General features: G+C 41.6%; 1 protein-coding gene across 1 annotated transcript in view; it reads right to left on the bottom strand.

Annotated features, from left to right (window-relative positions):
- Window positions 1–21,731, bottom strand: part of STARD9 (StAR related lipid transfer domain containing 9) — a 94,361-nt gene that overhangs the window by 72,266 nt on the left and 364 nt on the right. The window contains exons 2-3 of the mRNA XM_033107395.1: window positions 17,058–17,127; window positions 15,183–15,299 (exon numbers count right to left, since the gene is read on the bottom strand). Coding sequence (XP_032963286.1) covers window positions 15,183–15,299; window positions 17,058–17,127 — 187 coding nt within the window. The remainder of the gene's footprint in view (window positions 1–15,182; window positions 15,300–17,057; window positions 17,128–21,731) is intronic.

Consider the following 21,731-nt stretch of genomic DNA (forward strand, 5'->3'; position numbering starts at 1 on the left):
TTCTAAATACAAACTGGAGAATGACTGGGCACATCTGGTCACCATTTGATTTCAGGCTTCTATTGTGTTCAGTCTCTGGGGGGGAAGTGAGTCTATAAATAGCTCACGTGCCTCGCCTCACACTTGAAAAATGAGAAACCATCAACTCTGCCTTTTCTGCAGAGAGAAGAGAGGTTTTCAATGAACCTAGTCCCTCCATAACGATCATACATCCAGTTAATATGCTAAGTAGCCAACCTCAATCAAATGATTCACACACCTATTTTATTAGAAGACTGCACAGTATCTAGAATGAAACCCAGGAGTGAACTCTAAGATTAGTGAATGATTCATATGATGCTTTAGGAAGTCTCTGATATTTTTGTAAACTGACCAAACTATGTGGTTAACTCTACCATGTTTCCCTGAAAATAAGACCGGGTCTTATATCAATTTTTGCTCCAAAAGATGCATTAGGGCTTTTGTTCAGGGGGTGTCACCCTGAAAAATCATGCTAGGGCTTATTTTCCAGTTAGGTCTTATTTTCGGGGAAACATGGTATGTGTGTGAAGCACCACCTTCAAGTCTTACGGAGAAATGTATTTCCCACTTTTGGAAAAGAATGAGAGGTTTAAATCCTATTCAATCCTGAATAGAACAACCCTGAATAGAACAATCATGTGAATCAGATTTTTTTACAATCTTCCCCTCACACCACCCCAACAAAAAAGGCCTATTTTGCTCTTCAAGTTTTTTCAAACACTTGATTAAAATATTTATTATAGTATTTGCCACACTGTAAAGAAATTATCTCTTTATATATGTCTGCCCCAAGAACTATGAGTTTTTAATGGGTAAGTAAGAACAAGGTAAAATAATCACACATTATATGTACTTAATGAAGTTTCATTAAGAAAAGAAACATCAAATTTAATGTTCATTGAAGGGAGAGGTGAGAGAAAAGGGGGCCAACCAAGCAGAAGTACACAGAACAAAGTATAAACAGACTGTTTCCTCTCCATCCCCACACCTGCTCAGAATTCTAAGAAGGCTATTTTTGCTAAGAGTGAGCTTATGTAAATGTATGTAAATCAAAGAATAATTAGAGCCAGCATATGGTATTGACCACCTCAACTTCAGATCTGGAAAAGAAAATGAGACCAAACTCCTGTCCCAAAAAATGCAGTTCGGAAAGAACAGCAAGCAGCAACAAGAATGTTGGATAGCCAAGACCTACAACTTGAAATTTTCCAAAATGTTTCATAATAAATTATCAATTTCTGGTTCTGTTTGACTTTTGAATATAAGGAAAAGTCTCCTGTCCTGGTGCCATAGCATACGTTTAGGAGACAAATGCTAAATTAAAATTTGCTCATTAGAGTCCATACAGCAAATCATAAACCAATGTAGAGCATCTGCTGACACCAGACTTAATGCTATATGGTTTGTGGGATATAAATCAAACAGTCTCCAACTTTGCAGTGTCTAAAATATGATAGCTGAAATAAAGTTATGGCATAAGAAATATAGTCAATACTATGGTGATAGTATGATATGGTGTCAGATGGTTGCTGGATTTATCATGGTGATCACTTCTTCAGGTATATAAATGTTGAATGACTATGGTGTACACCTGCAACTAATATAATATCGTATGTCAGCTATACGTGGTCGAACAATTAAGTTCGCAAACTCATCCTAGAAAAAGTGCTCGTTGCTACATATCTCATTGCTAGATATTATTATGGTCACCTTCAAAGTACTCCTCTTGGGAAGCTATGCACCGACGCCAGTGCCTAGTCTACCCTTCAAAGCAATTTTGGAATTCTTTGTCTGGAATGGCCCTCAGAGCCGTCGTCATATTACTCTTGATGGCCTGAATGCCATCAAAATGTCTTCCTTTCAATATTTGCTTTATCTTTGGGTAAAGAAAGAAGTTATTGGGAGCCAGATCAGCTAAGTAGGGAGGGTGTTCCAATACAGCTCTTTGTTTACTGGCTAAAAACTCCCTCACAGACAGTGCCGTGTGAGCTGATGCATTGTCATGATGCAAGAGTCATGAATTGTTGGCAAAAAGTTAGGTTCGTCTAACTATTTCACAGAGCCTTTTCAGCACTTACAAATAGTAAACTTGGTTCACAGTTCAGTTGGTACAAATTCATAACGAATAATCCCTCTGATATCAAAATGGTTAGCAACATCGTTGCAACAAGTTCGCAAACTTAATTGTTCTACCTCGTATTTAATAAAAATCTTTAAAATAAAAAATTTACTGTTTAAACAAAATTATTAATAATATATTATGGAGTTTATAACATATATAGACATAAAAATATGACTTGACAGTAAAGACTGCGAAAGGACAAACAGACGCATTCCAGTGTATCTCATTTTTTGCGGGAAGTAGTATATTATCACTTGAAGGTAGACTATGATACATTAGAATTGTATACTATAAAACCTAAAGCAACCACTAACAAAACAAAGAGTCATAACTAATAAGCCAACAAAGATAAAATGGACTCATAAAAAATACTCAACCCAAAAGATGGCAGAAAAATACAAAAACAGGACAAAGAACAGATGGGACAAATAGAAAACAAGTAGCAAAATGATTATCATAACTATATCAGTAATTACACTAAATACAAATGGTATAAATAACCCCAATTAAAAGGCAGAGATGGTCTGATTAGGAAAACAAAGCAAGACCCAATTACATATATGCTGCCTATAAAAAATTTATTGTAAATTTAAGACATAAAAAGTTTAAAAGTTCATAGTAGCAAATAAATTATAACATACCCACACAAAAGGTTACTATGTCATCAAAAAGATTTAATATAGGGCCGGCCCAGTGGCTCAGGCGGTTGGAGCTCCATGCTCCTAACTCTGAAGGCTGCCGGTTCGATTCCCACATGGGCCAGTGGGCTCTCAACAACAAGATTGCTGGTTCAACTCCTCGAGTCCCGCAAGGGATGGTGGGCTGTGCCCCCTGAATGGTACCCTCCACAATTAAGATTGAAAGGACAACGACTTGACTGGAAAAAAGTCCTGGAAGTACACACTGTTCCCCAGTAAAATCCTGTTCCCCTTCCCCAATAAAAATCTTTAAAAAAAAATACTATATATATATATATATATATATATATATATATATACACACACACACACACACACACACATTTTTTTAATGTCTATAAGATACAGTAACTAAGCAAGGTAAGATGCAAAATAATCTGGTGTATGCTACCTTTTTTTAAAGAGAAGAAATATACAGCTATATGCTCCTATTTGCATAGAATTCTCTGGGACTATATAAAAAAAATTGATAACAATGGCTGCCTTAGCAAAGGGGAAGGAGGTGGCTAGGGATAGAAAAGGGATTTAATTTTTACTGTATATCCTTTTGTGCTTTTTTTCTGCCATGTGCATACATTACCTATTTTTTAAAATTAATAAATTACAGTATTTTAGAAGAAAATATTTTTATTAAAGAATTAAGAGCAAAAGACACTTTCATAAAAAAAACTGCAGAGACTATCTTTCTTGGTACAGAAACAACAGAGAATATAGTAGTAGTAATACCAACTGCTATTTATTTAATGTTTCTAATTTTTTCCAAAATTCTCTCAAGCCTAATACTTCATTTTATTCTAACAATATTCCTATGATGTTGGTAGGTCAGGAATTAGTACTCCCTCTTGAAAGATAAGAAAACCAAGGCTATTGAAATCATACAATATACAACTTGTTCCACTAGACCAAAACCATCAAGGTGTGTCTGAGATGGCAGTTATGGTAAGTGGTATGTCAGAGTCTAACGCAGTTTCTTTTTTGAGTCAGCCAGCCAGACAAGTAAGAGACATGTCGATCAAGGAATAATGCACATTTTACAGTCAAAGCAAAAGCACAGTTAACTGGGCTTTCAGAAAAGCAGTCATCAATTCAGAGTTGTATAAATTAAGGTGTAACATATCATGTACTCTAGAAACTTGTTCCTAAACATTTGGTCCTCAATCCAGCAGCATCGTAAACTCTACCCCAGACCTCTTGGATCTAAATCTGCTTCTCTAACTTAATTATTTTCACATACATATGTAACACCTGGTGATCTCTAAAAATGCAGATGTTGATTCAATACATTTGGGTTGGGTCTGAAAGTACACATGTCTAACAAACTCTAGACAATACCAAGGTCCACATTTTGAGAAGCAAGGCAGAACCCCAGACTCTCTACGTCTGTGTTCCCAAAGAGTATGAAGCATGTCCTCTTTCTTTCATGGTAAGGAAGCATCTGGACATACACAGTCTTAATAAAGCTCAATGGGCACCTCCAGAAAGAAAAACCAGTAATGTGCTCCTAGCAGCTATTTTTCTACAAGAAAGTAACTTAAATGCTAAAATCAGAACACTTCTACCACGTGGAACAAGAAGAGGTCTGTATGATGCCCCATGGGTAGGCTCATGAGAGAGCAGCAAAGATGGAGACACCATGGCACCAAGCCCAGGGTCCAAAAACAAAGGAAGGGAGTGGTGTCCAAGCAACAGTGGGGTGGACATAAAGATGATATGGGCACTATAACCTATTAGAACCTCTAGAAAAGAAGGAACTGTGAATGAGACATTAGATTTGCTCAAAATTGGATCTGCAGAAAAGAAGATGTATCAAGTGAGGTAAAGAAATTGAGCAAAACTGTCTCTGTCACACACACACACACACACACACACACACACACACACACACAGAGTTTGTTTACCCAGCATCTAGTATACTCCTGGTATACGAAAGGGAAATGTTTGTTGAGTGAGTGATTGCTGTTTCTGTAACCCAGGATACTCTGCCTCTTGCCCTCAGGTTAAAAATCTTCATGGTCCCCCCAATTATCTAAAGTAAAAGCACCCATTTTCCCTTTCTTGCTTCCAGAATTGGAGTGATGGTACAGCCTGTATCTGCTAGGCTCAACTAAGTATCCAGGATGCTCCTGAGGCCATTTTGCCAGAGAAACTGATTTGTCTCTATATACCCTAGGAGTCTGGAGCATCTCAGAGGTGAAACGTGCAGGTCTGGCTTCCTGGAGCACTTGGCCGATGGGCTCTGACTAGGTCCTCTCAGCTTCGCCCGGGACCAGCACCACCTAATCCACTCGAATACAGCTTATACATTCTTGCCTTCCAATCTTTGTTTACGCCTTTCCCTCTGACTGAAATGACCTCCCTTGAATTCATTCAAAGCAATCCACGAATATTATTCCTCTGGACTCCCGAAGTACTTACTGTAAGTACCACTCATTTAACACTTGAATACTTGATATTTATTGTTCATTTTATGTGTCTAAAGCCGGGTATTCCCAGTAAGACTATAAACCTTCTGAGAGCGGGGATCGCGTCTTATATCACTCCACCTTCCCCACAGCACTCAGCCCCATCGTGCCACAGATGACAGTTGCTTCCTAAATGCTTACTGTGCTAGGGACTGTGGGGTATTCAAAGATGGGTAAGGCCTAGTCTGCCTTCCAGCATCACCTAGTCTAACATAATAAGTAAGTCACGTACCCAAAGAGCACTAATTTTAGTTAATATACAGAAAGTGTCACAAGAGTGTAAAAAGATAGTATGAGAATCTAAGGGATGGTGACAACTTGAAGAAGGAAGTATCATTTCAACTGGACTTGAAGAATATTTTGAATAGCAGGAAGTGGGAAGGTGAGATATTTTAATCAATTTTAGAAAGAGGAGCCAACATGAGCAAAAGCTGGGAACTTCGTAGCATTTGGGGGAAGAGCAATAACCAAAATAACCAAGATAGTCGAGAAAGAAATGAGAAAAGACTAGACCTGTCCAATATTAAAAAGTAGTGAAACAGAATGGTATGTACTTTTATGTGTATTTGAAATTTTCTGAAACAGTATGGTGCTAGCACAAGAATGCAAATAGGTCAATGGAACAGAAATAGAGTTTTAAAAGAAACCCCAAGTATACACTGGAACTTAGTACATAATAAAAGTGGTTGTTCATATCAGTGGAGAAAGGATGGGCATTCAATAAATGGTAATGGGACAACTGGCTAGCTATCTAGGGGGAAAAAAACAAAGCTGAAGCCCTACCTCATTTCTCACACTAAAAAATTTCAAATGGATCAAATATTTAAATATTAAAAAGATAAATCCACTAGCATACCAGAAAAATAAAACATGGTGAATACTTTTATAATCTCAGAATGGAAGGCCTTTTTTAAAAAGCTTAACACACCAGGAAGCCATAAAGAAAGGTTGATAAATTTGACTACATTTAAACACACACACACACACACACACACACATACACACTCACTCACTCACAAACACAAATGGAAAAAATTACCATAAGTAGAATCAAAACAAAAGTAAAAACAGGAAATATCTGCAACATTTATGACATATGGATCAATGTCCTTAATATGCTAACTTCTTTTAAAAATAAGTAAGAAAAAGATGAACGATACAGTAGAAAAATGGGGAAAATATATGAACACATAATTCATAGGGAAAAGATACAAATAGCCAAGAAACACAAAAAGATGCTCAACCTCAATTATAATAAAAGTCAACAAGAAGATACTATTTCTACGTATCTTATAGGCAGAGACTAAAAAGTATAATACCTAGTGTTGACAAGGGATATGGAAAAGTATTCTGATACATTATTGTTAAGGGTGTAAATTGGTACAATCTTTTTGGAAGGGAATTAGACAAAAATCTATTGCAATTTAAACTATGTATACTCTCTGAACATGCAACTGTACTTCTAGCAATTTATCTTAAAGTTATACTTGCAAAAATGCAAAGATGCTGACTCCAGTATTATGTATACTAATAACAGAAATCTGGAAATATCTTAACTGCCTATCACTATAAAAAGAAACTATAATACCTTCATACAATGGAATTCTATGTTGCATTAAAACAGTGAGGTAGAACTATAGGTACTGCAAATAAATTAGGGCCAAGATAAACTGAGTAGAATAAAGCAAGTAGAAAAATAGTATGTACAGTGTAAGCCTCTTTGTATTTTTAAAATGATATAGAATACAGAGGGTGCCAAAACAAATGTATACACATTTTAAAAAAGGAAAAACCTATAAAAATTGTAATACTCAATATATACCGATAACAAAAGATGAATACAAGTCAGGTTTGACTTCTGCAATTACAAGAGGTGCTCAGAGTGGTTACCATCAGCGTCCAGACACTTCTGATTACAGTGAACTACTGCTTGAGTAATGGTGACCAAACAGTCCACTTGCATACATCACCCCCCCCCCCATATGCTTACTTAGCTTTAGAGAAGGTCTGGAAAGATACCAAAGAAATTGTAGACAGCGGTTACCTCTAGAGAATGAGACTGGTGGGGAGGCACAGAAGGGGAAGGTTTTACCACTTTTTTACATTACATCCTTCTGTATTGTTTGAATATTTTACAATTAGCTTATATTGCCTTTATAGCAAAATACTTTAATAAATGAATTAATCGGCTGGCATTTTTTATGCAGTCATCTGCTTTCTGCTCAGCACAGAACTAGAGAAAAACTAGTCCCATTTCCGCCCCCCGCCCCAGTTTCTGAACCCTTTTCAGAACACTGCACTTAGAAGGGGCCTTTTGTTGGTCAGCTGGACAGACTCCCCCAAACAGAGGACCATTGAAATGGTGCTGAGAGGGTACGTGGACACAGGCTTGCTGTGCAAGTAGTGGGAGAGAACTCGGCACCTAGTGAGGCAGAGCAGGTGGCTTCCCGTGGAGAGGCCCACTGAGATCGGTCTGCCGTGCACTCCTGTGGTGGACACGCACCTTTTGTTCACAGGGCTGCTCTTCATTCTATCTTCCCCTTGTTTAGATGATTTTACAAAGCACTTTTTCCAAAGACTCTCAAAGTAATCATTGCCATCATCATACTTCACGTCTCCAAGCAATTCACTGACCATCCTTTTAAACCCCAGGACAAATTCAAGAGTCAAGGGAGAACAGGGGAACTTCTCAGCATTGCACGTGTCAGCAAGGGAACTTCTGGTTAATGTCAAGGAGAGCTGTCTCCGGGCTCTGTCCGTAATGATGCTGAGGCTGCCCCACGTCTGCAGCCACTATCGAGCTGTGGGCACGCCTCCCCTCCAGATAACCTCTCTCCAGCCTAGATCTCAAGGACTCCAGAGACGACCAGAAATTCCTGTTACCTTTGGCCCACACAGGAGAAAAACAACCCAAACAAGTTTTTGCCTGTTAAAAGATGTCTCTAGTTTCTTATGTTCATTTTTGTACAGGCATCCAGCACCAGCAGCAAGCAGCAGTGCCTGGGATCTCTGTTTTTCCGATTTTTCTGAGTATAAAAGGTATTCTTTAAAGATTCATAATGAAGTTTCTAGAGAGGGGGAAATGAGTTAGATGAAGCCAAAAGAATGACCTTATTCCTTTAAAATCCAGTCCATGGATATGCTTATAGAGTTGAGCAGCTGTGCTGCTGGCAGAGAACGTACTGAAATGAAATACTCATGGTGATCGCCCTTCCCCCACTCATGCCTGCACAGCCCCATCCAATTGTTGCACAAAAAGGCTTTTTCTTATAAACTTCTCTCCCTTCTACTCTGTCTCCATCTCGGTTGGGAAGAAACAGAACTAGTGATGGAATGTACACAGCTCTGCGAATATTCATGAGAAAATGCTTTGACGCCCACATGCGCCCCAGCTCCCTTGCACATACATGCATTAGGGAAAGGGGATGCACAGAGAAACTGATAGATGGCCGTGGTTCTCTAACTTAGGCAGACTGCAAGGCCTTCTCAAAGCAGGCAGCAAGATTCAAGAAGGCAGAGCCCCAACTTGTCTCTCATCCACTGAACCATAAATTGAATAATTAATCCAACAACCATTAACGGATCACTTAAGATGTGCCGCGCTGGAAATACAGATGGGGAACTGTGTGGTGCAGCATTTGAGAGCCTGGAGTCACACAAAGGTTTGAATGCTTGTTCCATCACTAGGTTGTGTGACCTTAAAGCAAGCTACTCAACCTATCTGAGCGTGTTCCTATCCCTAAAACGGAGGTAATAATATCTACTGTAAAAAGTGATGTAATCCTAACAATCTTCCCCTCCATGTACTCTCAAATTCCTTCTCACCTTCGTTTCTTCATGTTTCTCCGCTCCTCGTGCTTCTCTAAAGTCCCTCCTCAGTTTCAGTAATTCTTCTACCTTCTTTACTCTTTCCCTAAAGCCTTCACTCACATACTGAGTTCAGGAGATACAAAAGAAGTGAGGCATAAAGGAAGCAAGGGTCATCATACTCCTTCTCTCCACTTCATCCTCCTCGCATTCTAAGGCAGGAGATAATAGATCATTTGTCTTCATCTTATAATGGGGTGGGTCCCCAGATAGAAGCATTGCTCCTAATTGCAGCCTGGTCACATTATAATAATAAGCACTCAATACTCTCCTGCACTACTAGATGGCAATAGTGCAATTTCCTCTGAGTACGGAGCCAAGGATAGGTCCAGTCTAAAGAACAAGATTTTTCTTTGGCATCCCGCTAAGCGGGGCATTTCCTGCCATGCAGGAACCTCTGTGTTGCATTGCAGTTCATGGCCTGTCCCTAGAATAAGCAACAGACTTTTTCCTGCAATGTCAAGCACAATTCTGGACTGGTAAAAAAGAAAAGAAAATTCTGTAACTGTTATTTTTATCTCTCTAGGCCTTCATCTTTAAAATAAGTGTCTTGAATGCTCTCTAGCATTTATTCTGATATCAACATTCCGGAATTCTAAAGTCAGACTATTTTAGCTACCACATATTCAGGATTCAAAAATTCTGCACGTTATTCTTCATGTCCTAAATACCACATACCATCCTCTGCAATGTAATTTGAAATCTATTTTATCCGAATGGCAATGCAGACAGGTTGGTTCTCATGCTCCATAAACTGCTAAAACCAAAGTACTTGCAGAGCTTTGTCATCACCTCCCTATCTTCTCATCCCTGGACCAACATTCCTTCATTAAATAATCCCACGCAGACCGTGTACGGGGTGTGCTACACTGGTAGTGGCTTTCCCCTTGGTTCCTGCAGTCAGCCTTTTTTTTTTTTTTTTTTTGTGGGAGGGGAGGTGGTTTCCTCTGAAGCCTCTCCATGTTCCTGACATCCTCAAGCTGAAGTCCATAACGGGAGAAAATATTCACCAAAGAATCTGTATCTATTTCTCTCTCTCTCCTCTCTGAGGGTAGGCCACAGGTATACTCTGCTGTGTGCTGTCTGATGTTCTGCATATGCGGAGACTAAACAAATATTAAAACGCCAACGAGCACAATCACATTGGTGCTATAATTTCAGTTTTGTCTTCAGTGGTTGTTTTGGGAGGAAATCTGCTCACTCACAGGACTTTTTATCTGGAAAAAGCTGCAAATGGTTTAGGTATTGTGTTTTCGCCAAATAACAAACCAGTTTAAAACAAAGACTCCCAGGGGAATAGAAGCCATGGCTTTCCAGAAAGGGCTGGGTAGCTTTTTGTTCCTGGACGGCCTTTCTGTTGACTCAGTCTGCACTTGTTGTGTCAGCCAATGATAGTCCTTGGTGGGTAAAGCTGCGCTCATGCTCCTCATGGAAAGTTTTACAAACACACAATCACCCCAACACAATACGCTGGAGCAGAGGACTCCTGATCCAACAGACGTTCCTGACCAGGAGGACGGGAAGGCAGGTAATTTCCCCAAGTAGAGCACGCTGAGCCACCAAAGGGATCACAACCAGACTCGAAGAAGAGATTTTCTGGTCTCGTTCAGCTCTGAGAAAGAAGCCTGGGCCTCGCTTCTCTCATCCTGTGATCTTGGTTCTCACACCCAAGCCACAGCACTCGTGATCTCACTTATTCAACTCCTAGTTGCCAAGCCCCGGGCTGGGCACTTTACATAGTATTTCATTTCCTCCTCACAATAATTCCAGGCGAAGAAACTAGGACTCAGAGAGGTTAAGTAACTTGTCCTAAGGAGGCCAGCTAATAAGCGGCTGTGACTGAGTTCCAATCCAGGTCTAACTTCAGAGAAGTAGAGTAATTTTAATACAGACTCAAGCCAGATAAAATGTAGGCCAATTTTGAAGAAAAGCTTTAGCAAGTCCAAATAGTAACAAACTAAAAACACAATTTTGACCGGTAATGACCTGCCTTAAAGATGTGAAGCTTAGGACAGCAGGGTCCTGGGTGATGGACAAGACATGAGGTACGATCCCCTCCCAATCCCCATTCATTACAGTCTTTCTCTCTCTCTCCCCTCTTCACCCTCTTCCCTTTCCCCAATTTCCATCAATTCCTTTTCCTATATCCCTCTTTTTATTTTTCTCTTGTACCCTGTATGTAGTGTAGTGAAGAATATGAACTTTGCATTCAGATGATCCTGTGTTCAAATTTAAGACACATTTCTGACCTCAAGTGGATCATGTAACCTCTCTAAGCCTAAATTTCCTCAACTGTAAAATAAGGATACAATCTTCTACCTTTTAGGCTGTTGAAGGGATCAAATCAGATAATATGTATAAAGAGATGAGCAGGTCACTAGTAGACCAAATGGAATTTCCTTTTTTAACTTTGGGAGTCAGTAAGGCGTGGTGGAAATGGCATGCAGTTTAGAGTTGCACAGTCTCGGATTTGAATCCCTGCTCCACCACTTGCTAGCTAAGTGATCTGTGCAAGTCTTGTAAGCTTTCTGTGCCTCAGTTTCCTTATCTATAAAATGGAGGAGTAAATAATACAGATTTCCTAGATTTGGAGAGATGATCTAAAGAAAGGATACACCTTTAGAATTTACAAATAGTTAACAAATAAAGCTGCTTCTCAATAGAACTTGCAGCAGCTGACTTGTTCTCTAGAGGCTCATGTTTGTTGATACTTAATCTATTTACTCAAGTGTGTCACCACTAACGGGTGGGAAGGGCTAAAACACGAAGGAATTTTAATCTTGAACCTATCTTGTGAGGCTGTAAAATATACAACGAGGGAGGCAGAATGGTACAATGTAATGAAAAGACCGCCATAGGAAGCATGAGTCTAGTCCCACCTGAGCATGAACCGCCTGTAAATCGCCATATAAATCACACGGCTGTATCTGGAACATGAGGGGGTTGGCATAGATTAGTGGGCAGTGTCTGGAAACCTTTTTGATTGTCACGACTGGGATTGCTCCTGGAATCTAGTGGGCAGAGGCTAAGGAGGCTACTAAACATCCTACAGTGCACAGGACAGACCCTCACAGCAAAGAATTATCCACCCAAATATCAATAGTGCTGAGGCCAAGAAACCCTGGCCTACATGACTGCTAAGTTCCCTTCAAGCGCTCACGTTCTAAGAGGCTGTGACGGGGCCGCACCAACACCCAACAGGTGACGTGCTTGTCAATATCTATCAAGCAATGGCTTCTAATGCTGCTCAAAATTCCCCTAAGGCCAGTGGGGGGAAATTTCCCTCAGATGTTTGGATATTCTCAAATCAGTGATATATTTCTGAGGGTGATGAGAGTCCTTCCTTCAGAACAGGAAGAAACCCAGAGATGAGGGCAGCACCGTCCTCCGGGGACTTGGTCCCTCACTCTTTGCCATTAGAATCAGCGCTTCCAAAGCCATGAACTTCGTTTTGGGCAAGAAGATGATTTAAATAAGTTTGAATCAAGGTCAGAATAAGATGTGACACACACAACGGCAGAGATGAATCTCAGCTACATCATGCTAAGTGAAAGAAACCAGACTCAAAGGCTACAATACATACTGTTTTATTACATTCATGACATTCTGGGACAGACAAAACTGTAGGGACAGAAAACAGATCAGTAGTTGCCAGGAGCTGGGTAGAAGAATAGTTCGACTACAAAGGGACATGAAGGGATTTTGGGGATGACGCACTGTTTTATATACTGATTGTAGTGTAAGCTACACAACTTTGCTTGTCAAAACTCAGGAACTGTACACTAAAAAGGTGAAATTTACTGTATATAAGTTATACTTCCGTAAGACTGACCCCCCTCCCCACACACCCCGAAATATGTTCACAAATGCTATAGAGAGGATAGCTGCACTTTGGGAGAGGATGAACCGGATGGCATCTAAATTCTTTCCTACCCCAAATCCTATGGTTTTATGACAATCTGCCTCTCCTACCTCTGGTGACCTCATAGCCAGAGTGATTACGGTTAAGTCTGCACTCCAATTTCTGTGTTAAAGTAATGAGTCCCGCTGGCCAAATCCTGTGAATGTGAGTCCTGCCACCATTCTGTGACCTGCAGCCTGTGACAAAGGTTCCTGTCCTTCTCGCTCCTATCCTGAGTTCCAGGGAGGGCCTTAGACAATTAATAAACAAGCCAGAAACAACCGCAGGAGACACTGGTTTTATCTCTCTACACAGGCTTCCTGTCCAAATCCAATTGGTCTTTCCATCGAACTTCAAATCAGGCAACAGAGGAAGAATCTTATTTATGCATTCCCCTCATCTATGGACTTCCGGCCTTCTACTAGATCCATTTTATACACTTAAGCTGCATAAATGTAAAATGTGAGCCTGACACCAAAATCATACCTAAGTTTGTTGATAATGTATGTATATATAGATAAATACGAATACGTAGTTTTGTTTACATACACACCTCCCAGATGATCATCTATCACATGTTACACAAAATAGTTCATTTTTCTTACGTACGGAAAGCCCTGGTGGGCTAAGGACAGGAAGCCAGCAGTATGCTCACACTTTGTCCTAACAGAAAGACCTCACACTGCCTCTACACCACAAATATGAACTGCTGTAGGAGTCCCGTCCTCCTATTTGAGAGCCAGTTTCTTTCCTGGCTCTTCTTAGAGAATCTCAGTGGAACAGTTACGAACACCAGTAACCAGACACCTCATACATGTTTGAGTGCTAGGAGATAACAGAGAAGACGTGGCAGGGCCAGGTAATGCCCACGCTGCTTTTCCCTGCTGAGCACTTACAGCGAACGCCCTGCGACTACAAAGGGAGGATGTTCATATTGTAAGAAAAGGGACCCACAGAGACAACAAGTCCCACAGTGGCCTAGGGTCTTGTTTCCACATGTCCCCTTCAGAAGGGAAGAAGCGGGGAATTAATCTCCCATGGTTTCGAACTATCCAATCACCTTGGAAGTCTGCATCAGTGATAAATCAGTATTGTCCCCTAAGTCACTGACACTTGATAACATTGTTCCTTTGACATCATCAGAAAAAGTTTCACAAAAGACTAAAATACTTAGAAAACACACTTCGGCCTTTTTATTCAAAGGTATATAGACTGATAGGCAATGGTTCTCCAGAGTTGCCCCCAAAATATTTCCATTTCCAATGGTATTTCCTAAGGACATACTCCGGCAGTGTTTTCTTTCCTATGTATGTATGACGATACTGATCCATGAAAGCCAAATAAACGCTTTTTCTAATTTGAGGGATGCACTATCACGGAGAGTAGCGCAGTGGCTGCTGGGGGGAGGGCGAGTGCCTGGGTCATACAACGAACGAGGCCAGCTGGCTGGCCAGCGTGGGGATTGAACGCATGACCTTCGACAGCACAAACCAGAACAATGCGGCTGCTTCACAGAAGCAGAGAGAAGTCCTGTAGAGCCACCTGGCCAGACCTGCTCCCTCGGAAACTTGTGAGAGAGCTAGGCAGCACCGCCTGCCACAGGAAGGGAGACCCACAGCCTTAGCTGGCAGCCTTGGCTAGCAGCCTTGGCTGGCCGCTCAACCTCATCAGATCAATAGAAATCACCTCTTCCATACATTACAGGTTGGCAGACTAGGAGCCAACTCCTAGGCACACAGGCACAAGCCCAGGACTTAAAAGAGACACCAGCCTCTGGGATTCCTGGGCCTTCCTGCTGCCTACAACACAAGGCCACGTTTGAGGTGAGCGCATTCACCTACCACTACTACCTGAACTAACTTGTACCCACCTGATCGTGCTGAGGCCCAAGCCTAAAGGGACACTAGCCCACATCCATGCTCTGAGCCAGCCGTCCTTTCCTCTTTCTGCAACTGATGCCTCTCACGACCACTTCTCAGATCCAACATCATTCGTTTCTGACCAAACTATCCCAAGTAAGGAATAGTCAGGGCCCAGATTCCATGCTAATTTCCCAATAATTACATAGCTATGAAACAACACTGAGAAGAGTGAAGGAAAAATGACATTACCACATCCTGAGATGCATAGCGGGGGTCCTCTGGGTTGACTGACCAGTAGCAGTAATCAAAGCCAAATGCCACAACCTTCTCCCGGGAGTCACCAAAGCCATCTGATCGGCTGTCCACCTAAAAATCAAACATAGGATCCAGTGTCTGCTCTATTATATCAGAATATGGTTAGTGGCACTTAATTCCTCTCTGCTGTAGCTAGAGAGACCTGGACTGGTCATGAGAAGCTTTACGATATCTATCTGAAAAAGATAAAAAAGTCGCCTCTGTGCTCATCGTGTTAGGAACAATGAAGCCCCAGAGAATTAAATGTCTATTGTACTATCATACAGCTGCCTATGTATGAACCAACCATATGAGGTGCAGGACAGCGTGACAGAGAAAACCTTTCCCTCTCTGGGCATCTTCTTATCATTTCTTCTCTAAGTATCTCTGTAGAAGATACAGAAATGCATGAGTAATTCAGTCCCTGGGCCTGACAGGTTCTATCAACCTAGGGCTTTCACAGAGGTCCCTGGGTATCCACTCCCAGTGAATTAGAAAGCATGTTGGACAGAAGAGCAAGGACCAATCCAACTGTCAAAGATACGCATAGATGAGGGCAGAGCCAGAGCTTGGAACTGCAGTGACTTCCAGATACCTACTGGGGAGAGTGGCATTATTCACAGGAATACCTCTCTTACGATTTAAAATTTAAACTATGGACAGGTAGAAACACCCCCTAGCACTAAGCACCACGAGCTACAACAGTAGAACGGGGTGTCAGAATGACTAAGAGATCCTTAGGGGAGAACTGACCTCAGGGAAGTAAGCAACCGGCAAGGTGTGCAGGGGCCAGATTACAGTTTGTTCTTGGCCAGAACTTATTCTTAAGTACAAAAATATGAGCTCTCAGAACAAAGCAGTTGAAGTAATTAGGCAACAGATATAAATAAGAGACAGCAGAGAATAAAAGGTCTTCTGTCCCCAGGGAGCTCCTGTTGAAAGTTTGGCAGGTCCTATTCTCTTTTAGCAGAGAGCTAGTGATCAAAGGAGACAGATCACATCACAGGAGTCACACGGGAGTGGGCACGGCTGGGAGGCCTGGGGTCCAGATAACCTCACTCCAGCGTCAGCGTCCGCAGCTCTCAGGAATGCTGAGTACCACCTGCAAGCTGACGATAGCAGCAATCACATGGCCAGCTTCCCTGTTTCCCTCCACTCCCCAAGGCCCAGAAGAAAAGACTCTCTTCCACTTCCGCTAGCCTGGTAAAGGAGGAGGAATGGGATGGAGGAAATTAGCCCTAGGAGAGGGGGAGGGGGCAGGGGAAGGAAGGAAGTTCCCAGAGTTTGTCCAACTGTGACTCAAAGATCAGTCAGATCTATGAAAGAGAATTTGTAGCAAGAGGCAGACGAGGGACCGACTCCCTTCTGGGACCTGAAGGTTCTTACTTGGGACTTCCTATGGCCAAAATGAATCCCGCATTAGCAGATGCATACTGAAATCCCTAGTAACACCTCTAGACAAAAGGATATCAAATGAGAGGCTTGGACAAAGTCTAATGGGTGGTCAGGTGAGTTAAGTATACATATGGATTGTCCCCAACATGATTTAAACTCTCCACGGCCCCCGTAACATCCCTTGTGTTTACTTTCAAAGCAGCTACTGACCAGTTTTCAAAATAGCGGCACCCTATTTGCTAGAACTTGAGCTGCAGCAGCCATGCCTCCTGCACTTCTTTCCTGCTTGAATTTTGTATTTGCTTTGTGATTGGTCAAAGCTCTTCCACTCCCCTTCCTTCCCTAAACACATTTGCATATACACTTTACCCCAGAAACCCCTCTAATAATACTAGCCCCTCAGTGGAGAGAAAAAGGAAACAATTTCAGGCTTACCTTTAAATTCCTGATTTTTGCCACTTTGCCATCAACTTCCACAATAATTCTTCCTCCTTCTTTGGTCTCCCTAAAAACAAGACACACATGAGAAGAAACATTGCTTTTTCTTTCTTAATCAAGAAAAGAGAAACTGAGACCAGCGCTATTGGGACAAAACGTTTCCCGACTACTGTCTCCATACCAGGGGTGTCTGTCTCCACATATGGCTGTAAACATCACATCAAACAGTCTCCTAGCTGGCATGCTTCTCTAGATCATTAGAATTTGGATCTCAACAGCTAAGAGTCACCACTGTTGAATACTCTCTATATGCCAGGCACTGTACTATGCAGGTACAGTACAGACTGCACTTCATCTTGTTCAATCTTCCCAACACAGCCTCCTGACATAGTTTCCTAAGATTATCTTCATTTTTACAGATGGAAGATGAAAGCTGAGAAAAATAATGAAACTTGTCCAAGGTCACACAGCTAGCAGCGGTAGACTGGGATTTAAAACCAGATTTGTCTGCCCACAAAGCCACATGTTGGAAATCAGGCTGGGAAACCCTGGAGAGTACCCTTGGCTTGGCACACAACCTGACATCACCTCTCATTTTCTCTGGGATTTTGAGCACAGATAGTAGTGAAAAAAGTTTTGGAGTCCTCTCTGTTGCGATCCTGAGAACATATTTCCCAAATCCTTTCCTTACATCAAAATTAAAGCTAAGTTCCTTAAGGATCTTCCTATATTGCTGTTATGTAGTAACACTGTTAACTAACCAACCCCTAAATCCAAGTAACCCACATACCTGAAGCCTCATATGAATGGAATATACTCCATTCTAGATATAAAATCCTGTCTCATAACATAAAGAGCTTTAGCTGAAGTGCTTACAGCAAAAATGTTAATGGACGAGAAATTCCTTAGCACTTCTCCACTACAAGGCAAGTTATCAATTAAATCACTCCTAGCCTGGGACCTGAAAGGTGAGAAAATATGTTCAGTCTCATTTTATCCTTCCTCACAGTTCCCCCAGGATGTGCCTTTGAGGATTAAAGGGGGAAGGTGGGGATGGGCTGGGGGGGTGGGGTTGTCTTTAGATTTAAGATTAGTTTTTTAAACCTGTCAGTGAGTCTAAAATAAAGCCCTGGATAGAAAATTTCCCCCTTCCAGGTAATGACACTTCTAATAAATTTCCTCAAGGCTCTGAGGCTCTTTTTTTCGTATTTCACACTAGATAGAATTTAAGGCAGCAGAGATAGTCTTCGTCTCTCAGGATCATTAACTGCACCCTACTCGCCTACCCAGTCCTCAGCTCTCCTAAAGAAAATCTTTCATTTTTGGTGTTAACATTTTACAAGATAATATTTTTTTTCTTTCTTCATTTTAAAGTAGGTTTTATTATCTATCCCTCCACCCACTATAAAAGTAATACACAGATTATATGTTGTAAATTTGGACAATAAAGAACATACGAAAAAAATCATGCAATAACTTTTCCAAATCTAGTATCCAACTTTTTTTTTTAAGTCTGCCCTTTCTTGAGAATTCATCTAGGACTCTGGCGTAAAGCAGCCAAAAAAAAGCGTCCTAACTTGACCTCTAGGCAGAATGATACGACACAAAGGAGGGTGAGATGCTGCTTCTCCCTTGCCATTGGTAACCTAGAGGTCTCAAAATATTCTAGAACAAAATGAGGGTGAACTAAAGTTAAGCAGAACAGAAAGAAAGGGTAACAACCTCAATTGAGGAGTTGGCCACACACAGCTCCACAAAAGTCTACTGAGGAGGAAGGAGCCTTAAACAGTAGAGCTACTCCCACTGGCCTCTGGGTCCTGAATTCCACCAACAGGCACTCATTCCTTAGGGTTAACGGTTTTGCACAGGGGTAAATCCTTAGTACACGTTTACTCCCAGGACAGTATTTCTCCAAGTGTGGTCCACAAGCCACCTTCATCAGAATTGCGTGACACGGTGGAGCTAGTGAATTCAAATTCCTGTTAACAAGATGCAGTATAACAAGCTTCCCAGGTGGACTGTATGCATATTATAATTTGAGAATCATTGTCCTAGAGGGGAAAATAACCAAGCCATGGCCAGTTATCCATTCATTTGTAAAACTTTAAACCAACAGACAGCCCAGTTGAGGGAGGAATAAAAATAGCTGCTAAAAATTATATAGCTAGGGCCGGCCCGGTGGCTCAGGCGGTTAGAGCTCCATGCTCCTAACTCCGAAGGCTGCCGGTTCGATTCCCACATGGGCCAGTGGGCTCTCAACCACAAGGTTGCCAGTTCAATTCCTCGAATCCCACAAGGGATGGTGGGCTCCGCCCCCTGCAAGTAGCAACGGAACTGGACCTGGAGCTGACAGCAGCTCCCTCCACAACTAAGACTGAAAGGACAACAACTTGAAGCTGAACGGAGCCCTCCACAATTAAGATTGAAGGATAACAACTTGACTTGGAAAAAAGTCCTGAAAGTACACACTGTTCCCAAATAAAAGTCCTGTTCCCCTTCCCCCCACAAAAAAAATTATATAGCTAACACTGTATTGGACACTTGCAATGAGCCAGGTTCTGGATTTTAAATGTGTTCTTTCATTTAATCTTCATAAAAGACTACTGAAGTAGTTATTTTATTTTATAGATTTTTTTTTAAAGCACAGAAAGGGAATATAGTGTATGCAAAGTAACTTTTGACAGGGCAGTGAGTGTTCCAGGGCCCCCAGTATTGGTGGAAGAGAATATGTTCTCTCAACGACAAATGATTTTGTGTAGACAAGGGGCAGCACCTCATAATGATACAGACTTTCTGATTACGGGAAACAACTGTGAGGTAGAGGAGAGGGCATCAAAACCATTTCCCATATTATCGTTTCACTGCCAGATGGTCCGTTCTAGTCCCCCCACGCCCCAGCAAACAGGCATTTGACTGAGAAAGAAGTAAAACTTCTGTGTACTCTCAGGAAGGAACAGCTTCGCCTGGTAAATGGAATCTTGGCTCTCCCTACGTTTAACTTTAAACAAGACCATTTTCTCACCTGGAAAAACAGAAAAATGGAAGCTTAAACCAGATTTCGTCCCAAGTACAACATCAGATCCAATAACTGTTAACCGAGTCTTGTGCCAATGACTTATTTGAAGGTTGAACCAAAGTACATAATCAGCAGCTTCCCTACATTCAGAGGAGCCTCAGCAAAGATGCTGGAAGTTAACAAACCTTGAAGAAGAGCTGCATCTCTGCAGGATTCTGTGAGAAGAGAGGAGTGATCTCAGCTTCTTAGCTGGGGTCACACTGGGTTTCTCCATATCTGCCCCTGAGTCCGTGCTCCTGAATCTTCAGCCTGCTATAATCTGTTCACACCTGCATATCTGCAAGCTTGGCATTCATTCTACTGCCTGCTACTCAAGGCTCGTAACTTGAGCTAAAAGGAAGTAAGCTTCTGTGCCCTTTCCCACTCACTTTTGTTTAACGAGATACATTATTCTCTACTGTGGCTGCCAATAACAACTCAATTTCAACAGCATTTTCTTAATCCGATTTATGCTATCATAAATTCCTACTTCCCAAGGAACAGAGCGCTGTGAGAAGTGGTCAATGTTATCCCGACAATCCTTAAAAGAACAGTTTTGCAAAAACAAGGTCTGCCAGAGGCTATCCTCAGGGTAGCAGCTGTACCTGTGAAAAAACCCCAACCTTGAGCCACCACATCGAGAAATACAGAAGCCTGATGTCATAAGCCATTTACCAATCTAAACACAGCCGTTCAGGCACATGCTGCTTTCCTCCTCTCTTTATTGCACTTCTTCTGCCTTTTTCCTATTTTCTTTTCTGTTTTTATTGTTTCTTTCCCCCATCTCATTCCTCTCATTATTCTGTCAATTGCATGACTTTTCAAAGCCAACCACCTCCATATCAGGACAATCCCTGCTAGTATTGAATTTTATTACGGGAGACAATGCCTTTTTTGACCTTTCTGCCCAATTTTCAAGCCATCTTATGTCCTGGAAAATTTTAAACCTCCAAAATAATTCCAATATGTGCCACTGGTCCCTGGTCCCAAACCACACTCTCCACAGCTTTATCTTCTATCACTCACTTCCCTCCCCAAACAACCAAAACTTATCTGTTTCCTAACAGCCTAAGTCCTTTGCTCTGTTTTTACTACAAAGTTGTTTTTACACCTTCTCCACCTGTGAGCAAACTCCTAGATCTTTAAAAAACAGTTCAAACACCAACCGTTCTGTGAAACCTTCCCTGAATTTCCAAATCTATGAGTGGAGAAGTCAGTGAAAAAGAGAAGAAATCATGTGGCTGGACACTGGATGCCTCAAGGGCTGAGAGGTGCAGGATCGGATTCAACCAGGAAGAAATGGGCACTGATGTTGAGAGAAATGGTTAGAATAACTTCCCCTATTTCACTGTTCTGCTGTAGAGCACAGGATGAAACCACGATCTCTTTGAGCCTCAGTTTCCCTCTCATACCTTACTATCTGCCTTTCTGCCCACCTTCGCAGGGAAACCCATGTGCACCCACAATTCGGCATCGATCCTCACAGAACACCAGAGCCTCCAAGAAGGGAGAAGAGCCTGACAATCCCTCTCCCCACGTAAAGATACCTACGTTCCCAGACCTGCTCAAGGTACTCAGTGTGAAAACAACCAGTGCACCAAGACTCGAGCAGCGGT

The sequence above is a fragment of the Rhinolophus ferrumequinum genome, chromosome 6, assembly GCF_004115265.2.
Source record: "Rhinolophus ferrumequinum isolate MPI-CBG mRhiFer1 chromosome 6, mRhiFer1_v1.p, whole genome shotgun sequence".
Taxonomy (NCBI): domain Eukaryota; kingdom Metazoa; phylum Chordata; class Mammalia; order Chiroptera; family Rhinolophidae; genus Rhinolophus; species Rhinolophus ferrumequinum.